This window comes from Solanum pennellii, chromosome 1 (assembly GCF_001406875.1).
Source record: "Solanum pennellii chromosome 1, SPENNV200".
NCBI classification, from domain to species: domain Eukaryota; kingdom Viridiplantae; phylum Streptophyta; class Magnoliopsida; order Solanales; family Solanaceae; genus Solanum; species Solanum pennellii.
In genome coordinates, this window is record NC_028637.1 from 103,048,333 (window position 1) to 103,071,723 (window position 23,391).

Consider the following 23,391-nt stretch of genomic DNA (forward strand, 5'->3'; position numbering starts at 1 on the left):
GTTGTTTGGCCCAAACGTGAATAACGCCAGAATCGGGCCAAGCCCTATCTCGCTCGTGAAAACTATCCCGCCAATTCATCCCGCGTCTCGAAATTTGAAGCTTTCGGGCTGTATCCTCATTTCTTCGTTTCTCTTCCATATCGTGGCTGACAGACCAACACCGTTTCGCCGGGGACTGATTCGCCGACGACGATAAAAGTCATACTTTACGGTCAGTTGAATCCTTCACCCTGCATAACCCTATTATTTTCAAAGCAATTGTTTTGTAGTCTTCTATTCGAGATCTCCGATTCGCTAATTGCTCAGTTCTGTTAACTTTCGCATCCGATGAGTGCACCTTAATCGATTATCATCCATTAATGTTTTCAATGTGCACATAATTTTACTATCATTCGTTTTTATTTTTTATTTTGGGAGACTTATCTCTCTCTCTTTTTTTTGGTTATGTACATATGTTTGTGTGCCATATAATACTCCCCCATCTCAATTTGTTTGTTTGGTGTCTGCTCGACACAATTTAAAAATAAATAGGACTTTTGAATACTGTATTCTTAAACTAAAATGAGTAAAATCAATGAAAATGTTTCGTGGTCTTAAATACGCCAATTAGAAGTTGAAACTTAAGAGTTGCCAAAAAAAAGAATAAATGTTCATTTTTTGAAATGGACTAAAAAGCCAATCAAGACAAACAAAATGGAAGGGAGTGATTAGTTGTTTTCCTTGATCAGTTTGCTACAGGTTCATTTTTCATGTTCATTTCCTGGACAATTTGGTGGCATTTACAGGTTTTTATGTGTTGTTTTGGTTTTGGTTTTCAGCTAGCTAGACCATTAGGAAGTAGATTTATTAAGTCATGTCTCAAGGCATAACAGATGATGCTAGTGTCTTTTAGTTTATGTGCTCATGTATGTTACTTTTTCCTTTCATTGGATGTTCTATGCAGGGAGGCTAATTCAGCTGGAGGTTCCATGTCTAAAGATAAGCTTCCAAAAGCCAACTGGACGCAACATGCTATTGCCCATGATAATTTTTCATGCCAAGATAAGTTCTTGAGTTCGAACATCCTTTTCTCTCTACCCACACAAAGACATTGTGCCAGAGATGAAATGAATGCCAGGTGTGCCACTCTATCATTACCTGGTTTGTTTTCTCGTAAGATTGCACATTTTTTCTACTTCAACGTTTCAAAGAAGATAACTTCTGCACATGATGCATAAAAGATAATCAACCATGGGGTGACTGAACTTTAAATCATGCAACTGTAGTCATATTGCTTTCAGTGTTTCCAAAATTTTGTATATTCCAACAGTACTATACTTGCAGAAGTTTAGGACAAGTAAGGTCTACTATGCTGGAGGTACTTAATGCTAGCTCACAAAAAAGTCCCATTCTCAAGATAAGTAATCACAGAGAGTAACTGACAGAAACTGTAAAGCACTGCCACATTCTATTGAATGTACTAAGATCCATTATCAGGTTATCACTCAGCAAATTCCTGGGGAATTTCTCTTGTTTTTTCTTCTTCTTTTCTTGGTACTATTGTTTATAATTTTTCTTCTGGTACTATTTTTAGCTAATTGCATCTATGTTCTTTAATTCTTTGTCAGTTAAAGGATGATTGTATTCTTATCTATTGCTTATTGTTATTTTTACAGGTCAGTGACTTGTCAGATCAGAAGTGTATCAAAATTGGAAGCTGAAAAGGTGCTTTTGGGTCTGCAAGATATTAAAATCCTCCAACCATTTCCTTCTTGACAGTTCTTAATACATCTATTACTATTTGAAAACATTTTATTATTTTTGCTTTTTATTTGTTGTACAATCGTAGAATGGATCTATATAGGCACTAGCTTCATGAGCACATATTTGAGAAATCCTAGCATAAAATGCTGTGAAATATTAATTTTTGTTTGAGTGTTTTGTTTGCTCAGCTATAGGAATCACTTTTCATATTGGATTCCCGATTCTTGGCAGGCTTGGAAGCTTCTAACCAGCCTCAAGTTGTCTCCCAAGAGTTACACAAGACCAGGGAAAACTCTACAACTAACCAAAGATACCAATGCTTTCTCACAACACTCTAATCACACACAGTTCCCGCGTGCATCTGATGGAAACTGTGCTCCAGCGAGGTGCAGGCCAGTGCATCAAGGTGTTGGTGACGATGGTGAAAACAGTGACTCGAGAAGGTATGCAGGCAATTGTTTTCCACCACACTCAAGCGGTGTAGCAGAAACAGGGAACGTTGTGAACAGGCAGAGTGGAGTAGACAATTCACATGCTCGAGGTGTAGGGGAAATATCCAGCAGTCATGCAAATGGTGCAAGCAAGAAGACACGGGAGGTGTATACAACTTGTGCTGATGAAACTGAAGAAGATGACATTCTTCTGGTAATTTTTGGTGTGGCTTAAGCAGATAACAGAAAAGACTTCGCACTCTCCCTAGGATATATCATATTATTGGTTGTTGACTTTTGAAACTAGGTATTGCCTACTTAAATCCAATTTGAATATGCCGATATTTTGGGTAAAAGGGACCAAAACAAGTGAGCTTTACCTTGCTTCTTTGAAAGTAATGCTAAACCAAAAATAGAAAAAGAAAACAAAAGGAGAAACCAAGAAATATTCTGCAGTAATTGCTACTGTCTCTTATTTACTGGTTTCTGCAGTGAAGGATGAAATGTGCATGCAAATCTATTATCTATGTTCTACACTTTGAACTTCCCCTGATAATTTGTCTCTATCTTGGTTTTTTTAGACAGTTAGAAAGTTATGCTACATTCCTTTTTCAGAATATAGATGTCGACCAAATAGTAGAACACTATCAGACCAACTGCACGCCACAGCCTTCTGTCTCCAGGTTCCCGTCAACTACTCCAGTTACAAAGTCTCAAAGTTTGGCTGGACACGAGGAGACAAATTTGCCACCAGAGTTGTCCATAAACTGCAACCATGGTTTGCAGGTAATAAGGTTTCTCTGCTTCAATCATGTTCGTTCCGAAGTTACTGATATTTTCTTAACTCTGACGCTTGATTTCTGCAATTAATACAGCTAGGACTTTGCCCTGGAGCCATGGATCATTTACAAGAGATGAAGGATAAGCTAATTGAGATTTCAAATGATCTTCTTGACAATGTTTCAGACCTGAGTTCAGAACAGATTGAAATGCTTCGCCAAGAGCGGTATGTTCTCATACATTTTTCTTTTCATTCCTATTTCTAGTTCGATGTTTTTTTATACAGTGCCTTGTCTGTGCTGCATATTTCGTTCTTTCTTGACAGAAATTTTAGATAATATTGAAGCATATAACTGGTTGTGTTTGCATACTTTCAGGTCACAGCTGAAGCTGCAAATTCAGCACCTTGAAAAATTTCTTCAAACTGTATCAGGCAACGAAGAAAGAAAGATGTCTCAGTGTTCCGCTTCCACACTAACTTCTGCCTTTCAGTATGAAACACCTTCTGCCTTTCAGTATGCCACACCTTCTTCATTCCCTTCAAGGATTAATCCTACAAGACTCGACACACAGTTTAGTGGATACAATGAGTCCAGTCACTTTGACAACTGGAATTCATCATCACTTTCATTTGACGTGACTGGTGGAAATGGTCTTTCAACAGCCCCAGTGGAAAGAGAACCATACATCCCAAAGTATCTTGAAGTTAACTATATTGATGGTTCAAATGACAAGAAGTGGAGTTGCCGAGATTTCCCTTGGACAAAGAAGCTTGAGGTGTGTATTTAAATGTGCGTAAGAATGAGATGTTTCTGGAGTTGCATTTGAACATATTTTCCGTTGTCAGGCCAATAACAAAAAAGTATTTGGAAATCACTCTTTTCGTCCTAATCAACGAGAGGTGATAAATGCAACAATGAGCGGAAATGATGTGTTTGTTTTAATGCCAACAGGAGGAGGCAAAAGTCTGACATATCAGGTGAGACATTCGATTTTATGGCTTTTGAAGCTTTTCTCAGTGGTGTTTATAATGTGAAGCAAATGTAATCTGTCTAAGATGCTATTATCTGGTATTATTATAAATTTTAGAGGGTTACTTGGTATCATTTTCAGAAGGAGATTAAACAGCATAAGAATCATCAACCCTTCTTAGCTATACTCACTTCTGGGTTCATTTTGCTAAGAAGTCATCAGATTGTACAGAAACTCCTTGTTGAAATCTACCACTTAACCAGTTGTCAATAATGGCCTTAAGGTTCTCATATGTTATAGCATCAAATGTGGAATTTTCTTCCATTGTAACTGGAAATGACAAAAGTATTTTTCTACCACAGGTGCTCATTCCATATTTCCTACAAAAGTTGTAATTTTGTTAGCTCTATGAATGCTGGTATGAATGTGTTTAGAGCTGTTAACAAGACACCCCTGTTTTTAATGTTCAAGCTCAGTTAGTTCTGGAGCTCTGTTGTTTGAATTCCATTGATCAAATTCAGCTTGCATTGTTTGGAAACAAAGATTCTTTCAATTTTGTAATCTACCTCTTTTTGACAAAACCATTCCTAATGAAATTGTACCGATTTCCCAAGTAAAGAATTATCAGAAAATTTACAGATTCTAACACATACATATGTAGTCCAGAGCTGAAGATCTCCTATATTCACGAAATAGAAAAATATTATGCAGTCTCTTTAATGATTTAGCCCTACGGAAAGAGGGAGGACTAGGAGAATCGTGAAGCTTGATGAGGATGAGTGATGCAAGATGTTTCCGTCAGTAGTAGTTTTCCTGAAACCCTGGTTCCTTTTTTGACGATGATATGCCCCTCTATATGTTGAAATGCATTTATACAAAGAAATAAAGATATGTTTGTGAAATGTGTTCTTGCCAAGCTTGGCTTAGTTATCTGAAAAGATGTTCGAGTAGATCTTTCTTCATGAACTGTTACGCCTATTAAATGCATCAAGTAGAAAAAGTGCACAATCATTATGGAATTGACTATCTACTGTTATAAATTTTTATCGTTGTTGTGGCTCCACTATTGATATCTACATTCTTCTTTCTCTTCCCATGGTAATTTGTACCCAAAATGTGGACTTTCTTATTGCTGCTATTCCAATATAACTACTTCAAAAGATGGACATATTTTTGTAGCTCCAGTTTACTTTTGCACATTTCTTGTGTACTGGGCTCGGTACTTGGATTTTTTGCAGCTGGGACTCTCACATTCATGACCTATTACTGCAGCTTCCTGGTCTCATTTGTCCTGGGATTACTTTGGTCATTTCACCTCTTGTTTCGCTCATCCAAGATCAGATAATGCATTTGCTGCAGGTAATGATGGTTGAGACTATAATAACTTCATCTGTTTCTAAGAAACTCTACCTTAATGCTGTGTTTTCATGGTATGTACACATTGCAGGTTAACATACCTGCTGCTTATCTTAGTTCCAACATGGAGTGGACTGAGCAACAGGAGATACTTAGAGAGCTCAATTCAGATGGTTGCAAATACAAATTTTTATATGTTACCCCAGAGAAAGTTGCCAAGTGCGTACTCGTAATTTCATTTGGTAACATTTGAAACTTATGGTAACTTCTCTGAATGAAGTGTCTGATATTAAGAGTAAAGACAAATCTTGAAGTTCCTTGTCACTTCCTTATTCCTTGGCTGATCTGTTATTCTGGTGCAACTACGAAATAGTGAGATGCTAGCAGGAAAAATAAGTTCCTTACTGGAGGCATGAAACCTTTCTGAAGGTGTGATGGATAAGCTCCTATTAATGAACTGTGGTTGCTCAATCTTTAATTACTATAACTTGGATAGGGCTATTTCTTGAAACTGGGTCTTACTTGTTTGGAAAAGGTTATACTTAAGCAATTTAATTGCAATAGCCACAAGAATTATTTGTTTGGGAAATATCCAGAATCTGGATTCCAGATGAAGGGGACTATATTTCACGCTAGACTAAACTGCAATATTGTTCAGAGCGGCCACTGCCTCAGGCAGTCCCTTGATTCATTGTTCCTTTATTTGATAGAGCCTCAACAATGAAATTAGGATTTTTGCTTTGCAACAATGACACGATTTAATACCTAGCTAAAAAGGTCAACCTTCTAGAGTCATGATAAAGAAACTTTTTACTGTTTCTAGTAGTTTTCTGCATGGTCCTACGGAACATAAAGTGTGTTCCTTACTGCAAAAAATTTCTCCTTAATACCAAACTATATTTTGAAATACTCAAAGAATACTTGTATGGTAGTGCAGAAGTGATGTTCTATTGAGACACTTGGAAAGTCTACATACTCGTGATACACTTGCAAGAATTGTTATTGATGAAGCACATTGCGTAAGCCAGTGGGGACATGATTTCAGGCCTGATTATCAGGTAATGTCTTTTTCGAGCATTTTTTGTGTTATCATATTTGTTGGGGTACTTTTGATGGACGCTAAACTTTTCAGTTGTCATCCAGTGTTTAGGTATCCTGAAGCAAAAGTTCCCAACTGTGCCTGTTCTGGCCTTGACTGCTACTGCTACAATAAGTGTCAAGGAGGATGTTGTTCAGGCTCTTGGTCTTGCCAACTGCATTATTTTCCGACAAAGCTTCAATCGCCCAAATTTAAGGTGAATAAATGATTCTGAAAGTGTAGTGGCACCATACCTTTTTTGGCCTTACAAATACATGATTGTGGAACTTTTCAAAATTTGCAGATATACTGTTATCGCAAAGACAAAGAAGTGTTTGGAAGACATTGGCACTTTTATAAAGAATAATCATTTTGATCAATGCGGGATAATTTATTGTCTTTCTAGAATGGATTGTGAGAGAGTAGCAGAAAAGCTGCAGGTTCATCACCTTTTAACAGACTCTATTTCTTTGTTTCTTGCTTTATTCTCGGTTTCCTAGCGAAAATTTTCTTAAAACATAATATAATGCATGAAGTTAACAAGATGATGTTTGTATTCATTTCTCTTGTGATGTGGGGATAATTATGAATTAGTTTTAGTGGTTGCTTGTTAGTATCTAGATATCACCTTTTGAAATCTCTTCTTCCTTTAAAAGCTTCTAATTTCGTATTGTCTTTTCTTGCATTAATTTTATATACAAAGATCATAAATTAGAAACTCACTGTGGCTCTAATGCTCAGGTACCTTAAACTTCTAGCAAATAGTTAGGCCTGTCTGGAGTAATTTATTTTGTACAAGCATCTATTTCATTTTTACATAAACAGAAAGCGCTTTGTCAAATACTTAGTCAGCAATCCTTACTTCTTATGGAACAGTATGCACTGTTTTTTCCTAAAAGTTAGATAGATGATGACTACCAAACATCCTTTTCACATTCTCTCTTCTTGTCTAGTCCAGATAATGCTTTTTTGGAGTTTATAATTGTCTAATGGGAATGTTCAATTTGCAGGAATACGGACATAAAGCAGCATTTTATCATGGCAGCATGGATGGTGCTCAACGAGCTAACATCCAGAAGCAGTGGAGCAAAGATGAGATCAATATTATATGTGCAACTATTGCGTTTGGAATGGGTATGATTGAGACGTAGTTGGCCTTTTCAAGCTGATATTCTGTTAACTAATCAGTGCTAACACGATGACTGCAGGTATCAACAAGCCAAATGTTCGTTTTGTTATTCATCATTCTTTGCCAAAATCTATTGAAGGGTACCATCAGGTTGTTGCTAAACTTTCATTTCTCATTCTTTCTTTTAAACTACTCCCATAAACTAGTGTGCTAAATTCAGTTCAGTGGAATGTAAAATTGACTTTGCTGTTATTGTTCAATAGGAGTGTGGTCGTGCTGGTAGAGATGGTCTACCTTCCTCTTGTGTTCTGTACTACAGTTATAGTGATTATGTGAGTCTCTGTCCCAATATGTTTCTTGTTTCTGTTACTGAAGTATTATATGCGTGTTGATCTCCTCTACTTCTTTATTTCCTGTTAAATTTCTTTTGCTTTTTTTAAAAAAATTCAATAGATACGAGTCAAGCATATGATCAGTCAAGGCACTGTAGAGCAGAGTCCCTTTGGGCCTGGATATGGTCGTTCAAATGTGGCAGCTTCAGGGAGGAACCTTGAGACGAACGTGGAAAATCTTCTAAGAATGGCATGTGATTGTTCATAAGTCACTGAAATCTTCACTATTGTAATGTTAGTTTTCTCAAGTCTTTCAACACTTTTTTCAGGTTAGTTACTGTGAGAATGAAGTTGATTGTCGTCGTCTCCTTCAGCTTATTCACTTTGGCGAGAAATTCGAATCTACCAACTGCAGAAAAACATGTGATAATTGCTGCAAGACTCAGAACTGTATTGAGAAAGACGTCACTGAAGTTGCAAAGCAATTAGTAGGGAAAAATTAGTTTGTTTAATTCTGTATTTGACAGAAGACATTCACTTTCTTGAAACACACTTGACTGTTGCTGGTTTTAGTAAACATTGATATCTTGCCTGCCATGTCAGGTTGAATTGGTGAAGATGACGGGACAAAAATTCTCGTCAGCCCATGTTTTGGAAGTCTTCAGGGGCTCCTTGAGCCAATATGTATGTCCTAGCTTTTAACTTCTCATTTATTACCTTCTTATCTCATTGGCTAATATGGTCTCCTTTACTATTATAGGTGAAGAAACACAGACACGAGTCCTTGCATCTGCATGGAGCTGGAAAGAAGCTAGCCAAGGGTGAAGCATCCCGCGTGCTACGTCATCTTGTTACTGAAGATATTCTTGTGGAGGATGTTAAAAAGAGTGACCTTTATGGATCCGTTTCATCAGTCCTAAAGGTAATTTACTGAAGATAGAATAGAGACAAAACAGCCTTTCAGATATCATATGCAAAAAAATTAGTCTTTATTTATCTCCGGTTTTCATCTTTTAAATTTCAACCATCTGATGTTTTACTAAGAAACTGAAAGTGTTATCTTTATTCAGGTGAATGAATCAAAGGCCTATAATCTATTTGCTGGTGGTCAGACGTTGAGATTAAGGTTCACTTCTGTTCTTGTTGCTTACATTTAGCTTGTGATCTGTTTCCTTGTTACTAGATGTGACCAAGTTCTCTTCACATTTCTTACTATGTACTATTTTGAAGTGATTGAGTAATCAGAAACATGGCTTATCAAAATGATTAAAGATGTGCTCTTTGAGCTTGATTTTTTTTATGCTTTCTCCCAGACTTCCAAATTTGGTTTAACTGTGGCCAGGAACAATAGCACCTTCACTGTATTCCAATCTTCTTGTTGTGTCTTCTGAGAACTCCAATTAGGGATGTGGTTTATGCATGACTTACCATAGGTCGTCTTTTTCCAATTAGTTGCTCCGTCCTAATACATATGATTCAACTTGGAGATGTCAGATTTCCACGACATTCGACATTCTAATTCATTTAGCAATTCAATTTTTATACTTTGATATGTTGTTTCATGTGAAGTAACTTTTCAACCACAAGTTAAATGAATTCTTAAACTCCTTGTTGTGTAGATGGTGTTATATTCAATGGGAGGGCAAGGGTATATATTTCAAGGGATTAAAATGTAGGACATCTCTACACTACTTCATGGGCTTAATATGTTCTCCCTTTGTTTGTCTTACTTTCCTTTTTTAGTCAGTTTAAAAAAGAATGTCTTTTTCCTTTTTTGACAACTCTTTAATTCCAACTTTCCACATGACATGTTTAAGACCACAAAATTAAAGGGCATTTTGGTACATTTGACATTTCATTAATTTAAGATCACAAGATTGAAAAGTCTACTACTTTCTTAAACTTCATGCCAAGTCAAAATAGGACTAACAAATTGAAACGGAGGGAGTGGTACATCCCACTGTGTGTGTGCCCTCATCATCAGACTCTAAGAGCTTTCCTGAAGTGTAGAATAAGATCAATCAATGGGTCTTTTACATATCAATCAATGCTATTCATTGAAATTCTCTTAATTTAGTTCAAACCAAGTATCTACGAATTGCCAAAATAAAGATGGCTTCTGGTTATTGAAATCATATATCATATAATTACTATAATCAAGACTAACATATTCATGTCCGTCTTGGTTTCTTTTTTTAACTGCTCGATCTGTGATCTAATTTAGTTTTTTGGTGATTGACTATCACGAGTCTAGTTAATCATGTATATATAATGACAGCTAGATTGTGGGAAATTTGTCTTTTTTCTATTGAACATGTTACTAGTAATCATATTTTTTTTGCGCTATTATAAGTTTGAAAGAGAAATCATTAGATAGCACATCAAATAATCTAAACATGAAGTAGAACAATCAGTCTCTAAATAGTGCTGCTTTCTATGACTACTTGTATAGTAAGCAACTAGACCAAATATCTTCATCTGCTCCTGATCAAATTGTCATATGTAACACACAATAGAGTATGATCTACTTGATGTTATTACAGGTTCCCTTCATTTATGAAGGCATCTAAACTGGGTAAATATGAAGCCACTCCAGCAAAAGGTTCACTAACATCAGGAAAGCAGAGTCCTCCAAGGACAGACCCTTCTGGTGTACCTCAATCTACATTTGATCCAGTACGTTCAGATTTCATATGATTATCCAAGCACCTTGTTTAGGTGTGCTTTCCTTATCAATTAGTTTTTGTGCCATGCCTTATTCTTTTTGTTTATTTTAGTCCCTTTCAGCGATACTGTATTCAGCTCTACGGAAACTTCGTACTAATATTGTTAGGGAATCTGGAGATGGTGTCATGGCTCACCATATATTTGGGTGAGTGCCTTTTTAGTCTCTTTTTATTTTCCTCTATTTTCCTTTTTCTCTAATAGAAAATTAAGCATCTTCTTGTTGCTTCCACTTCACTTGGGCAATGGTGTTGAACTTAAGTCATACTTTTGAATTTCTCCCGGCTTTAAAAGATGTGATATGCAAGTCAGCCCTGTTGTTTTGCTGCTTTACGGTTTGGTTCTCTTGAACCATAGTACTCCTCTAGTTCATATTAAGTGATTTTTTCAAAGTTCAAGAGAACTGTAGGAATTTTCTCCATATTTACCCTTCCTTTTGATGAGGTTCTTAACTATTTTACATTTTCAAAGAGAACAGTTTAGAAATAATTAAAAGGGTAATAATAGAAAGTAGCTTTCAATTTTTGTCCTCAACTGTTTTTCTCAAGGGTGCACACTGTGCCATACAGCTACAGTTCACTTACTATGGACTAGAGGGAGTAGTATATAAAAAGTTGATCAAAGAATCAAATGATGTTCAGAATCCTTTAAAAAGGATTGCTTTTGTTTGGCATATTGTGCCGTGGAAAAAAATCTGGTAGAAGATGTTCTGTATTCTTAAAGTTGGTGTATATGCATTCTTTGCTAGAGTCCTTTGCATTCAGGCATCCCACGTTGCATATTTGCACAACTTATTCTAACTTATCAAAAGAGGAGTAACCAACAACAGATGAATTATTTGCAGGTTATGCGGGACTCTGTTTCTCTTTAAAGTTAAAACATTTTAGTGTAAAATAAATTTCTTAGACTTTTGGATTCAGGTCTAGGTCTGGGCTTTCTAAGTTAGATTTTTCTTTGCCATTCTCATCCATATGATACTTCATTTGAATGTTCCTCCACGCTGGAGGATACAAAAGGAAACAAATCACTTGGTATATCTTAGAAATGTATGCGTTATTGTAGACTAAAGTTAAGCTGTTTGATGTGCCATGTCGTCCTTTTCTTCTTTCCTGTTGTCAGGAGCTGATAAAATTGTTCTCCTTTTCGTTAATTTTCTAGAGATGACACCCTGCAGCTGATTGGCCAGAAAGTACCTAGAACTAAAAATGAGCTACTTGACATCAATGGAATTGGCAAGTAAGTTAGAGAACAAGTTAGACAATATTTTCACCCTTTGTTCCTCATGTTTAATGAGCTTGATGGTGCAATTTAGGGTAAAAATCAACAAGTACGGGGATAATGTGCTGCAAACCATTGAAGCTACGGTCAGGGATTACTATAAGTCAGATAAGACGAGTAGCAGTGGCAATGACAATACTGATTCAGGTAAAAAGAGGAGAAATTCCATCGATGTACAAAACGGGAACTCCAAAGATGAAGAATTCTTCACTGAAAGCACTGGATGTACTAAGAAAAGGGTGTTAAAGAAGCAGAACAAACATGCTGAGGTTATTGACTATAGGGACCTTGGGTATTTTGATGAATGTATAGACGGTGACCTTGATTTCGATGAGACTATGATGCCTTAGTGAATGCTTCCTATTTCAAAAGTTGATCAGAATGAAAGAAGCATTCCATGATCAACATCCCAGGTTGTATGGTTCGAAGTTAGCATCGCAGTTTGCATGGGTGCAAAGTTTATGATCATCACACTGTTCTTATTAATTTGGGTGAAATGTAAATCTGTTAACAGAACTGCTGGAACAAGGCTCAAGTTCCAGCTACTATGAGATGCTAACTTAATCTTGATAGGACTCATCTTAGTGTATATAATAATTCTCTTTTTTATATATTAGTTGATTGCTAAATTTTCTATTGGATTCATCAGGACTTTCCGAATCCTGCTTGCTACCGTTTTAAATTAGCTTTTAACCTTAGTAATTTGTTCTTTATCAAAGAAGCTTCAATGTTTGTGATGGCCAGCTAGGCTGTGTACAGTGAATTTATTTATTTTTGTTTAAATATATTCAAAGAAATAAAACCACAATCTTTGTCATGTTGGTTATCAGAAATAAGTGAGTAATTTAGTAGGAAGGAACTAACATCGCCATATACCATTTAATCTAAAAATTAGCTTGGATATTTTGAATGGGCAAATTGCTCGCGAGCACGCGTTTGAAGATATCATTCAAATTCATACGTATCGTATTCCTACTGGATTCCCTCGGTTCAGCTTGTTCATTCTAAATTTTTTTCTTTTAATTTGGTTTAGAAAAATGTCTCTTCTCCCTTTCTAATAACTTCTTAATATTAATTTTTACATGATTGGTTTAAGATTATAAAATTTAGAAAGTAATTTCAATATATTACAAATTTACAAAATTTAGCACATAACTTCAAAAAAAGGAAATAAATCGGATACTATATATATAAAGATTGAAAATTGTATATCGTATCATATCTATAATTAAAAATCTAATTTTGTAAAAAAAAAAAAGAAGTATATACATATATTGTCAATTAAGGTTTTAAATATTATATATTTGTAATTTTTCATCATGAAATTCTCAAATTTTAAATTTTTTATGTGAAATTATAATTCGACAAACAAATTAAATCGAATGGAATAATATTTACTTCAGGAATAATGTCATAAGTAAATAACCACAAAATGATGTGATGTAGTGAATGAGATTTTACCTGAATATAAAAATGGGATAATAATATTACATAACTAAAATTATTACGATATTAGCGATATAGCGTATTGTTTGATTAATCATTTCCAAATTTCATGTGTAAGTATCCCCTCGATCTTAATTTGTTTGTTTGATTTATTTATTTATTTTCAAAAAAAAATATTTAAATTTTGTAATTTGAAACTAAAAATATGTAGTATATATCAAAACATCTTTTAGTTTAATGATGTTAAATAAGATACTGAGAAAGTTAAAATGAAAGAATTATTAAAAAGGAATTAAGATATTCTGATTCCAAGTTACGAGAGAAACTTGGTAATCCCAAAATAATGTAATCGAGCCATGAAATGGATTAAATAGTTTTAATCTTGATTTTATATGTTTCTAAATTTTTTTATTCGTGAAACTCAACAATGTTTTATCTGCTACTTTTCCTTTATCAATTTAGATAATGATATTTACTTAGTACATAATGTTTAAAAATGAATATAGCTCGTAATAAGAAATTAGATATACTTATAATATGTTTATATAATTATAAATTATCCTATTAAAGATAAAAAGATGAGTTCTTAGTTATTGAATTACTAATAAATAAATTAGATTTTCTTAGAGATGAACAAAAAAAATCACAAATTTTAAGACTGATGAAATAATTTTTATGTCAATTTTATGCTCAAATAGTATAGTTATTAGTAATAAAAAATCAAATGTATTTCGCATCTTACTTTGAATCCATTTGTTCTTTTATAGGTAAGTTTGGTAGGTCGATTTTTTTTAAAATAGTTTAATTCCATATATATGAAAAATATTTTTGATAAAAATATTTATTTATTTATTTTATTTGGAAAAGAAAGAAAAGAAAAAGAGGAAGTAGATATTTGTGTATACAAGGATGGCCAAGCAAGGATGAGCGTAAAAAGTTTATTTCATTTTTATAGTCATTTTAAATGAAATCATGATTTGATTTTTTTTCTTTCTAAAAATATATAAAATGAATTTGAAAATGTAAATTAAATTTTTTATTAGTGCCTTTTGATTATAAATATAAAATTGAAATTATTAAAATCATCCCAATATATAGTTATCAAAATGATAAAAAAAATAAATATATACTATCACAAAGTATATACATATCAGCTTGTACATTTTATTTCCTAAATACAAAATAAGAAGTTAACTTAGTAATTCATGAATTTAAATATCACTTTAAAGTTTAAGTTTTAAATTTGATCAAATTTTTTTCATAAATGCACCCTTATCTTGGTAATTTTTTGTAAATTCAATTACCATTCATTAATTAAACTTATATTAAAAAAATCTATATTAAAAGAGATAACCAATTAATTAATCTCTTTCATATCATTTCACTTATTAGTTAGTAATTTTAGCGTCTTTATTCCGATGGTTAAAAGTATTTAGCGCAGACTTAGGATAAATAAGAACCAAAAAAAAATTCAATTTAAGTTAATTTAGAGTAGTCCTATTTTTACTTCTTTGTTGACTTTTTTTTTTCTTTTCATAAAGAGATAAGATCAGTTGAATGGCAATAATTAATTATGACGATCTGAGATCCAAAGCGAAACCAAAATTTAAAAGAATACAAAAATAGTGTTACCCATTTTGTCAGGTAACTGAAACGTGTCATGTAACTTAACGTGCCATGTAAGTAATTTCACGGTGACTACCCTCTGCATTTTTTCTATAAGCCTACTACACTATCATCCCCCACCTCGCTTCACTCTGCTTTTTCAACTAAAACTTGCAGAAATTGAAGAGCAAAAACTGAAGGATCTGATATTTATTTTATGAATTATTGTATAGTTTGATGGGGTGGTAAGAGATCAGCTGACTGTAGAATTTTTCTTTATGAAAAACTATGAGGATTATGAAAAACCCTAACATTTCTAGCTCGATTAAGGATGGAGATGTGAAGATGGAGGAGGAAGAAGGTGTAAAGAGAAGGAGGGAAAGTGAAAAGCCACCAGAGGATGACTGTTGTCCTATTTGCTTTGGGGATTTCTCCATTCCTTGTAAAACCAACTGTGGTCACTGGTTTTGTGGTACATTTTTACAATCCTTTACTTACTAATACTGCTACTACTGTTTGTTTTTCTAGTGAAATAAGTAAGTTCTATGTAGATTATGATTTCCTTGTCCATGGTTTTCCCTTGCTCCGCAGCTAATTGCATATTGCAGCTGTGGTACTACAGATCAACACTGCGGCGATGCAAGTGTCCAATATGCAGCTGCCTCATAAGTATATTGGTACCGGAGGCATCATTACTTGTTCAACAGGAAAAGGATGTTGTCGAGCTGCTTAAAAAGATTAGGCGGTACAATCACATCTACGTTAGTGGTGCTTATGGGATTTTTCTCGTATGGCTGCTATCTTAGAAATTTATTTCTGCAATGTGATTCTCAGTTGTGCATATCTTATGTATACTTCTTACTGTTTTATTGGGGATGTTAAAGTTATGTATCTTGAGCCTAACTCGAGGTGAGATTGTCCAAGTCATATTAAAGAGACCACCCATCCATTAAAGGGCTGGTTTGGGACTCTTCATGCCCATTTCACGCCCAGTACTTTTCATAAAACTGTATTAGCATCTCCAGTTGAGGATTTATTGTTCTATACCAGTATCCAAAACTAGTTCCCCTACTGTTTGTGAATGTCACTTCATTCTTTTATAATTTCAACCTCTCTTTGTTTTTCCCTATGGTAGGAAATTGTGTAACGTTACCCTAGTTAAGTGGATTTAATTAGATACAAGTAGGTCCATCTTAGAAATTCTGCTTGAAGTTGGTGCAGATTTAACTGTTTTGAGCCAGCTGGAAGAGGTAATAAGCAGTCAGGAAGTGATACAAATAAAAGGTCGTCAAAGAGCCAACCTTTCAGTCTGATACCCTTCTTTCTGATGTGGTACAGTGGCATTTAGCAGAAGGGGAGAGATCTGATGTGGATAACTCCTAACACTTTCTGGTCCCAACTCTGAAAGATATGTAGTACAATTGTATAAGTATGTTGAGTACAAGTAAAGCATATCACAATCTTTCCTCTGATGCAAGTTGTTACTAGCATTGATGAATAATGTAATCTTTGACAATAAGTTAATATTTGGGTGCTGCAGCCTTGCATTTTGTTCCTCATTAAACATTGTTGCTGACCTTTCTTCTCAGCCATAGCTTCTATGTGATTTTATGCTTAATTAAATAATGGTAAAACACATTAATGTGTTTTGTGAGTGCACTGAGAAGACAAGACTACCTGAGCAATAATTTGAGGTCTTGGAGGAGCTAGCTCTTAAAAGTGAAGTTCTCTGAATGGAAGGACACTTGTGGAGGATTCTTTGAGTTGGAAAGTGTCTCTGTTACCTTATCTTCTCATATTAATTCACAAGAGAAAAAGAGAATTGAATAATGTATGTTAGAGACCTAGTTCTTATGGAAGTATAATTAGAAGAGCAAGTGTCATTAGTGATTTTAAAAATAAAAATTTTGTGTGGGGTGGGTGGGGAGGATACTTTCTTACAGCTTATTTGGTGACTTTTGAGCCCTTTATTGCTACAGCTGTGCCTGTACAACCTAATGGAATTAAGGAAGTTCCGCTCATAGAAAGAACTCATTGATGAAGTGAAGCAAATTGATTGATCTTATGATTCATTTTAAAACTTCAGAATATACGTTCCTGATATGTCTGATTTATATGTTTCTTTCTCCTTCCCACAGAAGGTACTAGCACTGCCGCTTTTAACTCGGAGAGTTCTCCGAGCACTGATGGACACTCTGATGGATCCTGATCAAGTTCGATTAAACTATTACTTGATGCGCATTTTTGCAGTAAGTTATTTTAAGAGTTAATTGGGAATCTTCCAATAACTTCTGGATTCTTGTTTCAACATTATGTGGGTAATGATGCATAGTTATGTAAGTGCTGGAGGATCTAGAAAAGTGTCACATGAGTTGCCATGCGATCTCATTGCCTTTTCTTATGATTATGATTACTCAATAACCTTGCGTTATGATAGAAAATGATCCGTATTCTTTGGATCTACTCTGTGCTGGGTGAAGCATGGATTCTCATGAAGTACCCTAGGACAATTTTGGTTAAATTTTTCTATGAAGTTGTTAGTGACATGGAAAATCCCTGGAATATCGCCTACGCTGGTAATGTAAGTACTGCACTATGCAAAACCAAAAGACCACTTATTTATTGAGCATTCCTTTTTGTTTTATGATGTAATTATGCTAGAAATCGTCTTTATTATAGAGTTTGTTTTCGATTGTTTAGTTTTTAGCTTCTTTCGTCACAGTTGGTCGCTCTTAAAGTTAATTCTTTATGTTTACTGCAGTTGTTCCTGAGTTGGATCTACTGGGGCTGCGAATTTCAGTTCATTCCTACTGGTATTCTACTTGTCATACTCTATTGAGGAACTAGATTTGTATGGCATGGCATGATGTTAAGTTTTATTATTATTGCAGCCATGAGAAACTGGCGAATCTCATCCTTTGTAGGGACGCTGATTTTAGAATCATTTATACCATTAATATATGGTCATATGACAATGCGACTTAATAGAGTAGTCCATACTGATGAAACAAAGAAAGTATCTCGTAGAATGAGTTGTTTGTTTGGTTTATAGAGAACTGTTCTAATTCACTTCTAGGACTTCCCAGGTCTTGATTCTTCGTGCAGTCATTGACAGGATGTTGCTGAATTTTGAACATAAGCTGATTAATGTCTTGTTTGTAGGAGGACTGGGAATCTGGAGGTTGTTTGACATCTGTGCTATTGCCACGGTAGCCATTTTCTATATGGTTGGTCTATACCATAGATGGGTGCTTCGTCGTCGTGTGAGACAATTGGCTGTTCTACCAATACATCCTGATTGAAAGCCTATGCCAGCTTACCCGGAAGTCTTTGCTGTGAATATATCTCAATGTTTATTGCCCCAAAAAAAGAGATCCCCTTGCAGAATATTTGTATGGGAGGTTATTTTAAACCATTTTCTTCTACTCATTTTGTTGGTAGCCAAGAGATTGTAATTCCTCCCCCCATGATAGGTCATATATATTAGTCTTGAACTCTAATTAACAAAGTGCTTAGTGTGCTTTTGGTACATATTTGAACTTGGTAGGTCCTAGAGTATTTCACCAATTAGTTATCTGTAAACGCTCGTAGTCAAGTTAAATCTTCGGGACTTCAGAAGCCTACAGCATGCTATGTGGTTACCTGCTTATTGAGATTGACACATCCATGGTTAAAGCATCAAGTCTGGGCTATTTTATGAAATATGCTTTGTTCGATTTATCATTACTCATTTCTTAGTTGCTTAAATCAAGCTTAAAAAAAAAAAAGGTTGCTTGATTCTCCCAAAGAGGAAGGAAAATATGACCTTCCATTATTGAAATAATACAACCCCTGGGTTATTTTGTTCCTAGGCAAACTCATAAATAAATTTTTGGAAGTATTCTAGCACGATAATTCAAAAATAATCGAAGAATTTGAACCTCATTTAGGGGCTGATTCGACGTTTTTAAAGTTGTAATGTAATTACATATGATTTTTACTGGTAATTGATATTAACTAAATATCTTTAACCTTGAAACGCACCAAATTTTGGAATTTAATTATAAAATGTTTGTTTTATCCTTGATGTAATGATATATAGATATACAATTTTCTATTATTTAGTTTGAATCATAGGTTTTAGAAGATTTTTTTTTAAACTCCGTTTTAAATTAAATTATTTTGCATAAAATAAAACAAGAGAGTATCATATTTACATGGCTAATTGATTTTTAACTTATATAATTAAATGATTTACAGTAAGTAGTCTTTGAGTTTTAAAATGGGTGAAGAAGAGATACAGTTTTGTGTTTAATTATAGCAAAAAATTTTTAAAATAATTTTAATTTCATTTATGATTTTTCTCTCTTTTTAAATTTTTTAAAAAGTGTTTTTATGAAAAAAATAGGAAAAAGGGTCTATTGATATAGATACGACTTTATGATTGTTAGTTGATCTGCATTATCATGATTTTTTTGTATTAAAAGGAAAACGAATAAATTATGTCTCTAAATCATTTCGAAGCTCTTTTAAAGCACCTATTCAACACATAACAAAAGGGTCAGGTATATTCCTAATTCGATCCATAAATTAACCTTTTTTTAAAATGGGATATATTTAAACATTTTCGGATAATTTAAATGCAGAAAAAAAAAACGTAAGAGTAATTGCAATGAACCGTAAAATTGATGTTTCCCGTGAAAGCTGTAAAAACAAGAAAAGGATAAGACCAGAAAGGTGATGCTGGAAAGTGTGCGACTAGGATCAATATTTCCGGCACGTCATCAACATTTCCGCATATATAAAAACAAGCATTCTAAACAGAAAGTCTTCCATTTCCATTATTTTTGCTATCATGAAGTTCTTCCTCCATAGTATTCCTTTACGAAATCGTCGTCAAAACCCTAACCCTATCCCACCTTCTCCAGCTATGCTTTCTGACTTAGCTTCCGATTCCGGTGACGGACGACAGGAGGAAACCGCTTCTTCCTCCTCCGCTGCCGTGATGAATTCGGACGACGAAGAGGAGGAAGAAGATATGGGATATAAGACGCATGATGATGAGGTGAGTACGACGTCGTTTTCAGGAACGAAGATAGAGGATGAGCAGGAAGGTAATCGTGAACCGACAGCCGAGGATGAGGACCTTCGGGAGTTGGATGGTGCATCTTCGAAGAGCCTTGTGGTTGCTGAGACAGAGAATGCGTTTTTGAGGACGGAGAAGCCTCCTACTGATGACTGTTGTCCAATCTGCTTTGGAAATTTTGTCGTTCCTTGCCGAGGTCCTTGTGGCCACTGGTACTGCGGTAAAACATTTAGCTTATCTTAATATCTCTGGTTCATCTCCATGTTTATTGTGATTATTATTATTGTATTAGCTCAACTGCTCAAGGATAAGAATTTGTTTTCCATGAAATTGATTATGTGCTGCTAATTTGTGGAAGGAATTGGGGGCTATATGGAGCAGATGATGTTCTTTGCTCTTCTCTGAGATTTCGAACTACTAGGAGGTGCTAGGGGATAGTGATCTTTCTCGTACTACATTTAGATTTTGCAACTCGCCTTGGAAATTGACGATAGAGAATGTGGAAGCACCACATGAAATTATATATATAGTTGGATTAATTTGTTAAAAAGGAAGAAAATATAGTTGGAAAACCAGCTCAATACCATAATTTTGTAGGTTCATTAGAAGGCTTTAAACATGTGCAGCTCATGTCGAATCATTTTTACTCTATTGTTCTTACCTTTTTCATTAGTTTGGTTGAAATCTGAAGTGTGTTAGGGTTAAATCCACTATCTTATTTGGAATCCCTTTTTCTGTCAATACCTAGGAGAAGCTAATGATAATGTCATGCAAGTGTAGTTGGAAATTATCCTTCCTATGGCAGTTCATTGATTAGGACAATATTTGAATCTCCTTGAGAATTGTTGAGATCTGTTATCTCATAATTTTGCTAATATCCTCTTGGAGAGTGAGGTATCAAGCCGCCTCTCCTGTACTCTTATATATTTGACGTTAATTGTTTGAATGTTCGTCGTGAAGAAGTAATTGCATTCTCAAGAAAAGCCACGTGTAGCATAGTCGACCATAACAGTTATTTATCTTGAAGTTGTTTCTGCCAAGCTTTGCCTCAATACTTTTTTCTTTCAACACATTCTTTACAATTTGGTTTCTATGTGTGCAGGAGGTTGCATTTTGCAGTATTGGAACTATGGTGCCGCACTTCAGCCTTGTAACTGCCCCATGTGTTCGAGGAAGCTTACTAATTTGACACCAGAGGCATCATTGTATAGTCAGCAGGATGCAGAAGTAATTGAGGTTTTGAAAAAAGTTCGGAAGTATAATCGCCTTTTTATAGGTGGCACTTATGGCCTCATGCTGGTGCGTTAGACTTGTATGTTGTTCTATCATATGTTAGATTGAATAGATGGGGTTATCCTTATATTTTAAGCACAGATTGTACCATCTGTTTGGACCCCGTGTCTCCTATGTTTTTGGTGGGGTCTATTAGTGCATCGTTGGTTCTTTCAAGCAAGCAGAATATCGTCTTGTTTAATCCATTAATTTTGAGCTCAAGATTATGTGCTTTGAAAGAAAAGGTCATTAATATTCTTGAGATAAAGTCTTGAATATGTAAGCTCCATGAGTTCAGCAAGAGATTATACAAATCATGAATTCAGACAATGTTTATCGTATGAATTGAATTGATCTGGTTTGTGCTAACTGCTTATGGGTATTCCTCTTGCCTGCCTACCTATGCTTTGTGAAACAAAGCTAGTTGAACCTAACAAGTATAATTATCATGTGTCTTATATTATGTGGGTTTGTTGCTTCAGCTATCCTCTTGCCTATCTATGATTTGTAAAAAATAAAAAGTTAGTTGCACCTAATTTTTACATCAAACCTAATAAATACATGCAATACATAACGTGTGTCTTTGTTTGAATTGTTCTCTCTTGTGAATAATAGCAGCGCAATATTTTCAGTGGTATCTAATCCTTCACATTTTGCAGACACAATAACTGGTTTACCATTAAGTATAAGCAGAGCACCACATTATCTTTATTTTAGCCCTTCACTTTCTATTTTCTGCAGAAGGTGCTTGGATTGCCCTTTTACATGAAGAGAGTGTTCAATGAAATGATGAATCCTGACAGGCCTGGTGCTCATTTGAACAAATTGCGTATTTTTGCTGTAAGTTCGTCTGACAGCTTAATGCAAGGACTGCTACATTGCTACTTTAATCAGCTATCTGTAGTATTTGGTTTTATAGCTCTACAACCTCGATATTCTCCCTCAATTAGTTCCAAAGTGAAAAACAAATTCTCCTTATTTATCAGTTTTCTGGCCTTAAATTGTTGTTAAGGTTTCTTTCTGATTTGCTATCTTTATCTAATTTGCCATTCTATTCTTTGTTATATTTTAGTAACCTCATTTCTTGAACTTATCCGCTGAAGCAGATAATTTCTTGCAGATGTTCCTGGGACTCCTTTACACATTCAGCCCCTTTGATTTTCTCAGAATAGGTACACACATCTGCTAGTTGAACTTGATGGGTGTAGAATATGAAGAATAATAGTTGGCCAATTTTTGTTGTAGTATTGGTCTGTTAAAACTAGTATATAAACTATGAACCTCTATGTTGCATTACAGGGACTGAAAGGTAAATAGTAACTGAGAAAAATCATTTTTTGGCTGTCTTCACAATTAGACCTCTATTTATTGCTGTGAGAGCTCTTCTTTCCCCGCCCTTCCTGCATGCTGGAGTGCTATTGGGTATTTTTGTTGGTGAATAACTCAAGGTGCATTTTTCTTTGCATTGACCTATTTTTTATTGCCATCTCACTGCAGGCCGTCAAAATGTAATTGATGTATTTGATTATTCTGCCATTGCACTATCCTCAGTGTTATATTTGGTTGGGCTGTATCTTCGACGAAGGCGTTTCCGCCATGTCAGGGAAATGGCTGAGGCTGATTTTGCTGCTCATTGACAGCTGCCAACTGGTGAAGCAGACATTTGTCAACTCATTGTGGAGCTTGACGATTCTGGATTTCTAAAAATCTTCCTCTGCTTTTGTGGTTGTGCGCTTTTGCAGAGTTTGACATGGTCTCTCCCTATGATGCAGCAGTTCTTTTACATTTACCTGCCAGTGTGTACAGATAGAATGTAGTGTTATGATGTATATACTCATATAGTTGATCTCTCTTCCACCCCATCATATATTCTTGAATCTGAATGGAATATAGTCATTAGAAAACTAACGGCTTGTTGTACTAATAATGAGTCTTATCACCTTTACCTTGAACAAGACCTGTTCTACAGGCTCTTCTTGCTATTATGTTCTGTCCTTGTTTAAGGAGTTCCGTATATTTTACCAACTTCTGTTTTCTTTATATTACAACTGTTATTTTCTTTATATTACTACCGCTATCTCTTCAAGCTTTAGCTATATGCAAATCACCCCTTCGTCACTTTGGAGAGAGGGATCTTATTTACTTCTGGATTAGACTCCTGTCGTAGCAGTGCATCACAG

General features: G+C 34.9%; 3 protein-coding genes across 7 annotated transcripts; all 3 read left to right on the forward strand.

The window, feature by feature from the left end:
* On the forward strand, positions 1-12,483 carry LOC107020301 (ATP-dependent DNA helicase Q-like 4A). The gene is made up of 25 exons (XM_015220631.2): positions 1-211; positions 944-1,117; positions 1,656-1,704; positions 1,975-2,388; positions 2,790-2,960; positions 3,050-3,180; positions 3,332-3,731; positions 3,802-3,933; positions 5,199-5,285; positions 5,374-5,501; positions 6,220-6,340; positions 6,426-6,577; positions 6,665-6,800; positions 7,371-7,494; positions 7,569-7,639; positions 7,753-7,821; positions 7,943-8,071; positions 8,151-8,309; positions 8,425-8,505; positions 8,582-8,743; positions 8,892-8,947; positions 10,365-10,497; positions 10,599-10,693; positions 11,704-11,781; positions 11,858-12,483. Exons 2-25 carry the CDS (start codon positions 969-971, stop codon positions 12,171-12,173), a joined length of 3,543 nt encoding a protein of 1,180 aa, XP_015076117.1. The 5' UTR covers positions 1-211; positions 944-968; the 3' UTR covers positions 12,174-12,483.
* Positions 12,484-14,923: 2,440 nt separating this feature from the next.
* Positions 14,924-18,590, forward strand: LOC107007149 (E3 ubiquitin-protein ligase RNF170-like). Of its 3 annotated transcripts, XM_015205645.2 has the most exons (6): positions 14,926-15,119; positions 15,205-15,346; positions 15,466-15,662; positions 17,013-17,123; positions 17,636-17,687; positions 18,037-18,590. In XM_015205645.2, exons 2-6 carry the CDS (start codon positions 15,220-15,222, stop codon positions 18,174-18,176), a joined length of 627 nt encoding a protein of 208 aa, XP_015061131.1. In that variant the 5' UTR covers positions 14,926-15,119; positions 15,205-15,219; the 3' UTR covers positions 18,177-18,590. The 3 variants fall into 3 exon arrangements, with proteins under 3 accessions (XP_027773934.1, XP_015061131.1, XP_015061123.1); XM_027918133.1 differs by having other exon boundaries at positions 14,924-15,346; positions 17,016-17,123; XM_015205637.2 differs by having other exon boundaries at positions 14,926-15,346.
* Positions 18,591-19,612: 1,022 nt separating this feature from the next.
* Positions 19,613-23,251, forward strand: LOC107007121 (E3 ubiquitin-protein ligase RNF170-like). Of its 3 annotated transcripts, none has more exons than XM_015205617.1 (5): positions 19,613-20,159; positions 21,042-21,238; positions 21,953-22,051; positions 22,318-22,383; positions 22,709-23,251. In XM_015205617.1, exons 1-4 carry the CDS (start codon positions 19,709-19,711, stop codon positions 22,381-22,383), a joined length of 813 nt encoding a protein of 270 aa, XP_015061103.1. In that variant the 5' UTR covers positions 19,613-19,708; the 3' UTR covers positions 22,709-23,251. The 3 variants fall into 3 exon arrangements, with proteins under 3 accessions (XP_015061103.1, XP_015061088.1, XP_015061110.1); XM_015205602.1 differs by having other exon boundaries at positions 22,332-22,383; XM_015205624.2 differs by lacking the exon at positions 22,318-22,383.
* The last annotated feature ends 140 nt before the right edge of the window (positions 23,252-23,391 follow it).